Raw genomic sequence first — 13,327 nt, forward strand, 5'->3', positions numbered from 1 at the left:
GATGTAGACTATGGTCTTCAATAGTCACAATACATTGGCTTTCAGTGTTGTAGTTCTAAAACAAATATTTAGCCTGGACATATTCCAATAATATAGTACATTATATTAGACTGACATTAGACTTTTTGAAAATGAGTAATTAAAGCAAACGACATCTTGAAGTAATACACTTTTCTTTTCAGTCATAATAAAAAAGGCATGTCTGCCTAAAGCATGCCACATTTATAGAAATTATACCATAATCAGATATCGACCAAAGTATAAAGTCAGCACCTTCTGTTTTCTAGTTTTGGCGATCCAAGGGTGCGGGATGAACTACTGGAAACACGTGAGCTTTGGAGGAGGCACCACGAGCGCCAAGAGGCGGGAACAGCGGTAGGTGATGGGAGAGGCACGCGCCCTATAAGAGCAGGATGAATCCTGGTGAGCGTCACACAGACACAGCAGGCAGGCGGGAGGAGAGCTGATGTTCACCAAGGATGGAGATCTGAAAGTGGTTGTTTTCGGTCCTTTCTTCTTCTTTTTTTTTTTTTTCAACCAAAGCAGCATTTCTTAGAAGCTTTTTTTTCACAGCACACTAAGGGACGAGTACAAGTTCGATATCGCACTCGTCTGTCGTTTTTCCATGACAAACTGGTAATAACTCATGGCAAAAACTGAAACGTTCAGCACCCGAGTCGAGGACAGCTCTAGTCTAATCCTGTCTCATCAACACTAAAAATATCACTATAGGGCGACCTATGAACAAATTCGGTGTGCTTGTTTAAGTAACTATTTTCAGACACCATAAAGCGACAACCGCCAATGTAACGCTGTCTCGCAACCTGGGGAGAAGTCTAGAGATCCGGGGAGGGAGGAATCCGCGAATGACTGTGCTCTCAATATGTACCAGGGACACTTACAGGTAAGAATGACTGTTAGCAACTCTTTACCTCCACTCTGCGACTGGATATGTAAACAATACCCTACACCAGGAAGCTAACATGACGCATACAGTATAGAATTGTATTAAATGGCGAAACACGGAGTTATGCTAAAATGATTTATGTTTACTAAGGGTGACAAAGTAGCCCGCACAACTCCGTACATTCCTGAGCCTACCTATATCTCCAAGTTAGTCATTCACATTTTTATCTAATTCAAAAAGTTGTCCAAATTTCCTTGTGGTATGTCTCGAATAAGTTTTATGTATTGGCAATATGTAAGCATTAGGCATTTCACATTATCATAGGGAATAGTCCCATATGCAGAAAATGCAATGATGAACATTGAATTGCTGATCTAAATTATGCTGTGTGGTCATTTTTTGTATGGTATTTCAATCTGTTTTCTGATTCATTTGTTCTATACTGGGTTTCTCTTTGTTTGCATGAATGTTCTTCTTTGTGAATCTTCTACATCATCTTTGTGCTGACCAAAAGTCAGAGAATTAAATTTTGGATTTAGTATTTGAACTACAGCCTTCACCCTAGCAAGTAACCGTCATGTTTACAGAGAAGTAGAGGGGCAAAATGGAGTTTATTATATCTTAAGCTATCTAACCAAATTAATTCTGGAAAACCGAGGAAAGAACAGTCAATTCAAAGCAAATGAAAATATTGTCTTTAATAGAAATGTGTGAAAAGTGCTGACGTTGGTCAATTGACCTCGAACTCGAAATGTGACAAATTCCCAAACCGTGTTTTTTTATTAACATTATTAACGTTGTTATTGCTCCAGGTTGGACGCACCTTTCTTCTTTTTGATGATAAGTCACAATACACACCATAGCTATTCCAAACAACATTTCCAAAGTTAACAAAAGTATAACAAATTAAAAACCTTGCAAGGCAAGAAAATTTAAACCTTGCATGTTACATAGTTATAAGTATACCAAACATTGTTTCCTTCACTACCGATACCGAGGCTAGTAGTCAGACACTCAACCCTTCTATCCGTATTATGCAATGAAAACAAGAGTCAGTCATCTCAGTAGAATTAAAAACACAGGATTAATAGTTAATGCATTAACTAGCTAGCATCATTGAGAATGCATGAAAAGATCTGGAACAGTTGTAAGTGTCAGTGGTATCTGAGACTCAGGTTTTTGTCAATTAAATGCATAGTGCCTTAACACAAAGCCATCCTTTCAACATAAATAATAGCCATTTGAAACACAGCTTTCTCATTATCCATTCTGTTCTTTAATATGAACAATACAAATTCTGGTGTCATGTTTGGTCTCCTCCATATTTCATTTCATTCCTTAGCAGTTCCGCTACAACTACCCTACATGGAACATGTTAATTATCATCTATCTGTAAACTAATTGTTCCTCCGCGAGATTATCAAAGGTACAAACGATCCCTTCGACGCGTTCTTATGATCCTAATGGGGCAGTGGAAGCCCCCAGCATAACCACAGCTGATGAGCTCCAGTGCACCCCAGTCCTGCATAAATGACACATTAGTCTTCAGTCACTTTCTCTAGTGGAAGCCTTGAGCCGTGTGAGTGGGTACTAGTGTGCGTGCGTGCGTGCGTGTGTGTTTGAATTTATATATGTTCCTCTGTGTGTGGTTCAGTAAATTTAACGTGTGTAATTTGTCATATTTAACATAAAGACATCTGAAGGAAACATATTATTGACTTTGCTCTTTAGTTTATCATGTTAAAACAAAAGCTTATACGAGCACACACACACAGAAGAAAGAGAAGAAGAGAACAAAAACAATTGAAGTCACAAACTGTACGAGTTGCAGTTTCATTTTCCAGCCATGCTTACACACAACCACACAACAATCTGTCACCAAAAGGGAGTTTCGACCGTCTTAACTTTATTAAAGAACAAGAGGATGCCATTGTGAAGAGCCTTTAACAATGATATTCCTCTAGTAGTCAGCAGTTTTTTGTCACCACGGACAGGATGCAGGAAGACTTTCTCTTGCAGAAGGAAGCCACAAGAACCCCCCTTATTGTTCCGCATCAATTAAAGACTCAGAGGAGTTTTTCCAAATTACCTCTGCTCCACTACGTTGGACAGTATGTGTTTACCTCACTTTCAGTATCCCAGCCTATAAAAACTTTGGGGGGGGGGGGGGTATAATTACACACTTCCATAAATAACCCCTATTTACATAATCACTGGTTTGTTCCAAAATTTGTTGCCATTCAGTGGGACAATATTGGCCGGGATCAGATATCCTTGCGTGAGATAAATGTCACTGTGATCAAATCCCTGTTGGCTTGCGCAGCGTTTAGTGGCTGCCTTGGTAACATCAGAACCTGGCAGGAGCAGCGCTGGTTGGCAGCCCTCCAGTGGTGTTCGACCGTCCCAAACAGTGTGGCTAACATGGGAATGAAAGGCACGCTGCCTTACCTGCGTGTTCATGCTCGAGGCAGCTGTGGGGTCAGGGCTTTCAATTTGCATCGCACACAAACAGCAGGTGCGTGCGCCCGCAAACTATTACCATTTTCAAACTAATTCAATAATAGCAGTTCGTTTAATTTGATTATGTGATATGCAGTGCATATAAGGACGTGTTGGGTAAAATTAAGTAGGACCCCAAAACATTGATTTGTGTATTCGCTGTCATGATTTATTGTTGTGCCTTGAGGCAAATCCCAAATATTGCGAATATTCTTCCTTTAGCAGTGTAGCTTATCGGTCACATTTCACTGTAGCACTATTGCTGTACCGTCGTGTTTATATTTCTTTAAAATGCACAACATGTGACCCACTGACTTTACAAATTACATTGGTGATTGTTTCTCTCAGCTTTTACAATAGCTGATTTACACAGAATCCAATTACAAGAGTGCTTGTATTGTGTGTTTTGAATGATGTCTAAGCATAATGGAAGTGATGCTCGAGGCCTGTGGATGTTTGCTCTGCCGAACACAACATTATGATTGCATAAGTTGATTAACATATTCCAAGGGCCCTAGGGAAGAGGCTATCAGTGTTAGGATCTAGCATGCAATCCTATCACCATGCCGGTAGTTAGCTCTCGTCCCATGCTCCTGATCCGATCATTAAACACATGATTATTGCATAAGTTCAGTTGACTGTAAAATATGGAAAATGTTTTCCACACACACAAATTATCATGAATCAGTCGCTGGTCTTTCACTGCCCAAAATGACCCCCGTTGTCAGGTATATTGTTTGCTAATATATTTCTACTGTTGCCATGCTTTGGGTTTTTATTTGAGCTGCTACAAGAGCCCAAAATAAGTTCCCCTCTGAGGTACCATGTTTCTGAAAACCCAATACAATACAATTATTTTCTCCCAAATATAGGTTTGTTACACTACATTAAATAAATCAAGGTTGAAATAGTTGAAAATGGAACAATTGCTCAGCAAGGGGGTTTGCTGAATTTTTCCACAATATTAGTTCCACTAACAAACACCCAAAAACCAAACAGCTCCCGACATCAATGAATGACTGAAGCCATAGGGCTGCCAGTGTTGTGATCCTCCAAGGGCCGATGGACCTGAAAGGGTCTGAGGGACTAATACCTCAGTTGGCTCCCCTTCAATAGCAGTTCAATAATGCAATGCACCTTTTCTACAGGGCTCTCATTGAGACCTCTCCCACAGCCAGCAAGGTGGTCAGCTTCAGGAATTAAACAGTGGATGGGGTGGAGGTCAGGAGGGGGCCCCTGGACGGCTCCTTTTTTGAAGCATGCCCTATTTAACCACGGTCTTGATTAAAAGCGATTTAATTGGCCTGCCTATTTCAGGAGCCGGGATAATGAGCAGATTCAGCTTGAATCCAGCTGGAGCAGAAAAAGCTATCTCTCTCCCTTTCTCTCTCTCTCTCTCTCTATCTCTCTCTCTCTCTCTCTCTCTCTCTCTCTCTCTCTCTCTCTCTGTCCCTCTCCCTTCCTGATTGTAGAAGGGTGGTAAACACACACCTATTCATCTGAAGCTCGTCTGAAGTCGACCAGCCTAAAGTATTCATTGTTCTTGTAGCGCACCGCCATGCATGTGTAACCTGCTAAGGGGACGGATTGACCCCTACAGCACAGTGCAGGAGAGACCTTCACAATGAAGAAGAATTAATAAGTAATAACTGATGGTTATTTCATCCTCTGGGGATTTTAGTGTGTGTGTGTGTGGTCTCATGGTTTCTACTTTTAGATCATGAATGTAAGGAAGCAAGGATCTTTCAGCAAAAGGAGGCGAATATTTGAACAAGAGGAGAAGGAACTCATATTATAAGACTATTATATATATATATTATATATTATATTTCACCAGGGAAACCCTTTTTTCAATGCTGCCCTGAGTGCATACAAGAACCATACCAAAGTTCAAATAAGTCACAGCATTACATAACATTACGTAAGAATACATCTATAAATAAATTAAGAAGAGATGCATTGAAAACATATATGAAAGCTGATTCTTGCCATCTCTTATAGCTCTGATTTCAGTCAACTGAAAAACAAAGATTATTTATTGAAGAACCATGCAGAGAAACTGTACACTGTTGACGGAATACTAAATGCGTAAAATAAAGAAATGAGCAGGGCTAATTAATCGGGACGCTAATGTGGCCCAGATGGGACAAACTATAGTATGGCCTTAGGGGTAATTTGACACATCACCACATGCTTAGTAGTTTTGGAGGTGTGTCTTGTCTTCTCTTGATAGTTTGATGTATTGTGGTGTATTGATCCTCTTGGAAAGTGATGGAGAGTAACGGAAGGAAGCTAACTAGCGGGTGCCCTTCTAACCCCAGACCAGCGGTGCTCGATCATTGTGTAGACAGGCGTCTGTGTTCTCATCTGAATGACATGATGCTGCATGCATGTCTCAAGAGAAGGCTAGTACATGGAGTAAGATGTGTTACACGTTAGAGAGTGCGTGTGTGCGTCTGTGTTTGTGTTAGATAGAGAAACATAGGGGAGAGAAATAGAGATGAAGAGAGAGAGGGAGAGAGAGCCTGTGTATGTGTGTGTGTGGGTGTGTGTGTGCGTGTGCGTGCGTGCGTGCACGTTTGCAGGTGGGCCTGCTACCTTACAGCACATGAAGGGCTGCTGCTGGTTGCTTTATGTGTTTGAAGTGTCTCTGTGATTAAAATTAGATGCCGCCAGGTATATGCTTCTGAAACAAGGTCACTGACCAACGCCAATGCAGACCCAGAAAGGTGCTGCTATGGCTAGCAAGCTTCAATATTCTCTACTATCAAAACACTCCCATACTTCAGAATACAACCCTCATTCCCCAGGCTCAACACGAACTCGACTTAAATACTAACCTCCTGTCTAACGATATCAAAGTTTGCCATCTACAAAGACCATACATCGTCTGGCAGCCCCCGATTTGACCCTTGGACCTCTGCTCGTTTTTTGAAATGCTTCATCAGTCGTTTGGTTTTTGATTTCTCAAACAACCATTGCAGACTGCCTGTGGTGATCTTGTTGTCCATTATCCACAGCTCAACTAAACATTATCGTTTTGTGTGCCAGAGCAGTGGGAAACGGCCTGTTAACACCTTTCATTCTGAGAATGGGAAGCTTGCTGATCCATTCCTTAGTCATAGGTGCGTCATAGAAAATAAATGACTGTTCTGCTGCAAGTCATGTGATTGCGATAATCATGGGGTGTCAATTAAGCTGAGCTTGCATACGCTTGGATAATCATGGCACCATGACATGACGGTGTGCTTCAGGTTTGATGCCACGACTCGATGGGAAAGTGATAATCTCCTGATCCACTTGACACAGCCCTCTAAGCAGTTATGGAGCCGGGAAACCATATGGATCAAGTCACATAATGTTTTTCCTCTTCTCCTATTTGTCAATTCGCCTGACAAGCAAACAGAGGCAGCCACAGAGACACCAGAGTGAGCTGTGCTTCCGATGTCACTATACTACATTTTTAAGTATGTATTGCAGTGTGTGATTTGAGAGGATGCGGATTGCGCAACAAGAGGGCCATTTCGAAGTGCACTTCAATCAGTGCCCTATCTGACCAAATTATGTCTGCCTTGTTTAGAAGCAGCTTTTCTTGCCTATTTGTTGTCTGCTTTGCTATTTTTAGCTGAATGAAAATACATTCAATATGCGTAAGCGGCTGGCATTAAACTCTAAATGCACAATTCTTGCCAAGGTTGGGTTTTTGATAATGTAATACAAAAAATGGTCAAATATGGAGTTCCTGTATTTTCATTTTAGGCATGTTATTTTCATATTTTTATTGACAATGTAAAGGCCGATATGGTCAGCATCATTATCAGATGTTTGTATCTGATCCCTCCTTCCATTACTACTCCCCTACGTTGGTTGTGGGGAAGTGCTCTCGTCTCCTGTGGAGAGACGGGGGACCCACTGTTTGTTAGACTGCTATCCTCCAGCCACTATTCCCTTGAGCTACTGTACAGAGACACATTTCTCTTCCAACTAAACTAGGGCACAGACGCAGGATATTTCCTGCAGGGAGCAGCCAGCTGAGCAGAAGAATGGTACTCCATCTATCTCCTCTGCACAACCATTCATAACAGTCCTCCTTGCAAGCGGGAATTAATTTGTCCCAGCGCCGGCAACATCAGAAGGCCTCTCTCATCCTGCCTCTCAACACAGGTCTGGGGTTCTACGGTGAACTCATCTTGCACGATGAATCACCAGAGGAATTTAAAATGTAATTTAAAAGCGTCATAATAAACTGCAGAATCACAATGGGCAGATATTAAATTTCTGTCCTCCTACATTAACACATGAGATACAGTGGAATAGAAAAATGAAATCACAGCAGTTTGTTTTGTTGTGTATTGCTTGATGCTGCAGGCTTGTCGATTACAACATCGTATTTATTACATTTTATTTATAGGCCGGTGTTCAATGAACAGCTCGGAACCGTGAAGCACCATTGATTTTTAATGCTACATTCCTCAGACTTTTAGCCAAGCGAAATTAAGTCTGCTTTTAATATCTCGGTATTAAACCCCATATCGTCCTTTACTGTACAATTACTGTGCATTAGAATGTATTAGCCATTGTGATTCCTGAACCTGCAGCTACCTGGAGGAATATAACCAAGAGAAAATACATTTTCCCTATCACATTTAAACCATTTCCAACCAGCCAAACCACATATAAAGAACATACTGGACCAAATCTGGTACTTTCAGTAGCACCCTAGATTGGAGAGCAGAATTTATTTTCAATATGATAAGATGTTGAAATCAGAAGCTGTTATAAATCTTCCCCCCATACTTATTTCAAAAAGCACGTTGGCAACACACACCAATAATTGGTCTCTCAAAAGCCCATTTATTTTGCGGCTTTAGCAGAAATAGGACACTTAGATTAATGATGGATGAATGAATGCTAACAAGTACTGAGTATTGTGTAAAATATAACCAAGTAGCACTTTCGAGTACTATGGTCACAAAACGACCATGTATAACAAACCTTACTAATCTAGATGTTGGTGGTTATTTAGCAAGCATTATCCATTTTCCAATTTCCAAAAAGTATCTCGGTACCAAGGCAATTCAAAAATGAAAATCCAGAGAAGATAAGTGTATACATAACTACAGTAAATACTGTCAACAATTCCCTTTGCTACACACAAGCTAATCCTACTGTCACTCTTACTGTTCTTACTATTTGACATGCAGAGGCATACTGTAGAGATATACTGCAGATAGGATATATCCAGAGGGGATCTGGCTGTCCAGATGGGCACGATGAAGAGTTCAAGGAGAAGCCAGCAGAGAGGTCCTGGGGAAGGAGGCTCTAGTTAGTGGAGCAGGAACACCAGGGGTACTCTCTCTGGCCAACCCATTAGCTCTGGGTGATTAAAAGTTGTAGCAGAGTGTGTGTGTGTGTGTGTGTGTGTGTGTGTGTGTGTGTGTGTGTGTGTGTGTGTGTGTGTGTGTGTGTGTGTGTGTGTGTGTGTGTGTGTGCGTGTGCGTCTGTGTGGTTGTGTGTGTGTGTGTGTGTGTGTGTGTGTGTGTGTGTGTGTGTGTGTCTTTGTGTGTGTTGGAGTGCTTGTGTATGTGTGTGTGCGTCCTGCCCGATAGGCATCTCCATGCCACATGTATGTGTGTGGTTGTCCATGCATGTGTCCCATATGTGAACAGGCTCCAGGACCACACACTGGTACCCCTATAGGTGATCAGGCCCAAGCCTTCTGTAGATGTGTGGTTTAAGGTAAGGTAGGTTAATCTTAATGACAGGGGCGTCTGGCAGGCAGCGTGCCAGAGGACAGGTCATGCGGTCCCTGCTCCCTGACCACTCTGTCATCCCTGCTTGGCAGGGGCACTCCCCTATGGATCAAGAGAGCTTCACACTGTGAGGATCTGAATGTCTCTGAAGCATTAAAGAGGTTGTGATTATAAAAGAAAATGCACATAAAGCCACAGCATGGTTCCCTAAAAGGGACAGCCGGATCCTAACTTAGAATCACGTGATTAGGCAAATGAGGGCAATAACGCTGTAGCAATACTCACAACAAACCAATATAGGAAGATTTACTCGCTGACTCTGATGAGTTGCATTGGAATTGCCTGATTGAATAACACAAAACAACAGACAAACACACAAACATGCTCTACATAGTTTGTATGTCTGTGTGTATGCATGATAACATTGCATATGTATTGTGGCTGTAAACCGTAAATGGCTCTATCTGATTCTTGATGAATTTCAGATTAAATTGGATTCAATATAGGCCTTCAGTGATTGCCAATATTATTGCTGATTGCCAGCATTCTGCTTATGCCAGATAAACAGTGCCGAGTAGAAGAGATGAGTCTGTTTCTCTTCAGAAAGTCATGTTTCTCAATAATTTAATAACCTGCTACTCTTTCACACAACATTCAACCCATTAGGGTCGGTCGTGATGTACTTGTGAGTGTGAATGTGTGACTGCTTTCGCAAGGAAAGACAAGACAATGGGAATATGTTTCACCTCCGTTAATGCCAGAAACCGTTGCTATTTTGTGCTTTGTAACTCAATTTGATATCATGGTTGGTGTGTGTGTGTGCATGTGTTTTGTTTGCCATTCATGTGGGGGTGTTTTTAATCATTTTGCCTTTGCCAAAAAAGTGATTTTGTTAAAAGTTATTATCACAAACTCTTGGCTCATGGTCTCAGGCTGTAGGCATTGTAATGCATGCTGATGGCTCAGCAAACGTCCTAGAAGTTATTTTGCCGAATACTCCCATGACACAGAAAAGTTCGAGTTTTGAATAAAGTGCAGGTCTGTTGTGACGTGAGTGCTACAAATCCAAGCTCCAGTACACCCCTGTGTAAGATGAACAAGACAACAGCTTTGGCCCGTTGCGTCTCACAAAAGGGCAAAGAGAAGATTGCTTCTGTGCTGTGAAAAAGGTGGCGGTTCAATGGCTGCTAATCTTTGTGTGAAGGTGAGGGTGTTAATGTGGTCCACTGTGTTTGGATATTTAGAGATTCCCACCTTTTTAAATAAGTTGTGCTTTCTTCGTGATGTGCTTTCTTGCAAATAAGTTTAAATAATGAATAAGTTATTAGTGAACACATTCTTTAAATATACTCTGAATGCTCCTTCGACACATCATTCACCACCATGTGAGTAAATGTGTACACGGAACAATGAGGTAATAACATTTGCGATTCTCGATTTTGTAACATTTAAAAATCATATGTATATTTCATGACTAGGGGGAAACAGGTCAAAAATCCGGGGAGTCTGACTACTGGTTATGACTGCAAAGTGTTTGTTCCCAGAGGTATTTTCAGGTTAGTTCATCCGGAGTTGAAACATTTGGTTAGGAACATCTGTCCTGTTTTGACTGTCAGTCGTTGAATTTGCTCTTGAGGGATAATGCTGGTGTGTAGCACTCACAGCATCCAAGACAGCCAGAGTGAAGTATGCGATAGTTTCCCTGGGATTGGCCGTGACACTGAATAAACATGAAAATCCATCCAAAATCTAGAGAAGAGATCCTGCATAATTGCTAGGACAACATTTGCGTTCAGAAAGCATTTAAACAAGGCTGTACCAAATAGATCAATTCCAAGTGACTGTTCAATTGACTATAACATTCATTTTTTATGTAAGGACACAGTATTAATGTATGAGGATACAGTTTGTGCTTTACAACCACTTAAATTCCAACAGGATTTAATTCCAAAATGGACTGATACCTTTGATCTCTACCAGCATGGTCTCTAGACTGCTCTGAAAAATCATCTCAGTCAAATCTTGTTCTTGATAAACAATACCTATTACCGTCAGGAAATGATGTGAAATAGACCTTCACATCATTGGAGTTTCCTCCACCTGCTCCCTTTCCTTGTCTTACCCCCACCCTGTCTCACAAATGCTAGCATGTCAATTAAAGTCAAGCCCCAAGCTAAAATATACCTCATGCCAGTTAGACAGGCTTCATCTAGGAAGGTCAGCCAGTGCCACAGCTATCCCAAAGACAAAAGTGTAAAAAATCAAAAGTGTATCTTGGCTTGTTGTTTTTTCTTTGAACGAGAGGGAGAAAGACAGGGATCAATCACGCGAGGGACAATTATTTTTGCCAAAATTGTCCATATCTAATATTTCCATACATCCTCCTGGAGTAATTAACACCCTGCTCACCAGCTTCCTTCTGGGGAATTAAAGCTTACTTTTATCATACATTTCTAATTTAATGGCCGGCTGTTGTCTACGAAATAAATTGTTAAGATTGAGTCGAGGCATCCTCCCTTGTCTCTTTTTCTTGGCAGGACACCTTTAAGAAAAAATGAATACCTTCAATAAAATGTGCGATTTAAAATAGAACTGTCTCCTCTTCTGAAAATATTGAAATAGATGTAAATGTATTTTAAAAAGGCACACGAATAGATAAGCTATTTATCCTCTCAAAATATTAAAATACACCTGATTGTCTAGGAGACACTTTCATGTCGGCTGGTGTTAGCCCATAGTCCCTCCATTAGAATAAAAGTCTGTGGCTCACAGATGCCTGTGTAATCAGTGCAGCTGCTGCCGCTCATATCTGATCTAGTTTGAAGAGCCGGAGAATCAAGACACACCAGTGAAGAGCTGCAATGAAGATGGTGTGGCTGCATGATGTGAGCCGTTTTTTCGTGCCCTTCATCAAAAACAACTACTTGAATAACTTCAGTAAAGGGGTAGTGAACCCGTTGTGGTTTAAACTGTCTGATATTACTTACATGATCTTCAACAGATACATTTATGTTCAAGAATGTAAGTGTGGGGAGGCCGAATTGCCGTGAGCTTGCCGCAGCACATGTAACCACAACATGTGATCTAGAAAGCGTTGTGTGTGTCAAAGTTACATTATGGATTGCGGTAAGGGTTGGCCGTAGATTATAGCTGGTTAGCAATCTTCCAAATCAGATTGAATAGGATCTTCCCACAGTGGCCACAGCTTTCAGGACTGAACCATCTAAAATAAAAACAAAATGCCTTCATCATCTTTGCGTCAATAGGCACATTTCTTCTGTCAGGGCGGGAGGGAAGACCAATGAGTTCCTCCCCAGAGAAAGTTTCATTGGCTCCTCAGGTTGTAGTGGTGGGATGTTAGGCCCAATCCCATTTCTACCCCTTACCCCTTCCCCTTACCCCTCCCCCTTGTTTTGAAGGGGTAAGGGGAAGGGGTAAGGGGAAGGAGTACGGGGTAGAAAGAAATGGGATTGGGCCCAATCCCATTTCTACCCCTTACCCCTTCCCCTTACTCCTTCAAAACAAGGGGGAGGGGGAAGGGGTAAGGGGTAGGAATGGGATTTGGACTTACACTCCCTCACCCTACTGTAGCTGCAGATCAGAGTTCTCCGTGGCACTCCAGCACCATTAATCCAGAACCAGAGGACGTCCCCTACCACACTGTGCTCTGCTCCACCCCTGCTTAACAGCCAGTTGGTCTGCCTCCTCTCCAGCAGAGACAGAGTGGTTGAAGACCCTTCCTGGCAATGCTCTGAGGAGAACAAGTGAGAGTACGGAGTGAGTCTTGACTGCAACGCACGTAGCTGAGTGATCCACACGTGATCTCTTCTCTGCTTTGTTTTCTAGAAACCTGAAGGTAATTGGGGAAATGCAGTTGTTGACATTAATTACCAACAACAAGGTGTAAATGTTGTGTGAGAGAAACAGGAGTGACTACAATTAGGAGTAGGATCAAATGAAGAGAAAGCATTACTAATTGATCTGTATCTGTGTGAGAAAGAGAGAGGATAAGACCGAAGAGAGACGAGTGGAGCATTCTGGGCTCAAATAAAAACATGCCACAACCAAACACAATCAGTGAATAGGGGACTATCCCAGAGGAAGAATGCTCAGTGTTTGCCCGTATTAAAATGAAACAGCCTGTTTGTGATTTAAAAATAGATTCCTT

At 41.6% G+C, this 13,327-nt stretch overlaps 1 protein-coding gene across 1 annotated transcript in view; it reads left to right on the forward strand.

The window, feature by feature from the left end:
• Positions 1-447: 447 nt before the first annotated feature.
• pex5la (peroxisomal biogenesis factor 5-like a) overlaps positions 448-13,327 on the forward strand; it is a 65,082-nt gene continuing 52,202 nt past the window's right edge. The window contains exon 1 of the mRNA XM_030373484.1: positions 448-904. Within this exon, the coding sequence (XP_030229344.1) occupies positions 884-904 (21 nt within the window). The 5' untranslated portion in view covers positions 448-883. The remainder of the gene's footprint in view (positions 905-13,327) is intronic.

Source organism: Gadus morhua, chromosome 12 (genome assembly GCF_902167405.1).
Source record: "Gadus morhua chromosome 12, gadMor3.0, whole genome shotgun sequence".
NCBI classification, from domain to species: domain Eukaryota; kingdom Metazoa; phylum Chordata; class Actinopteri; order Gadiformes; family Gadidae; genus Gadus; species Gadus morhua.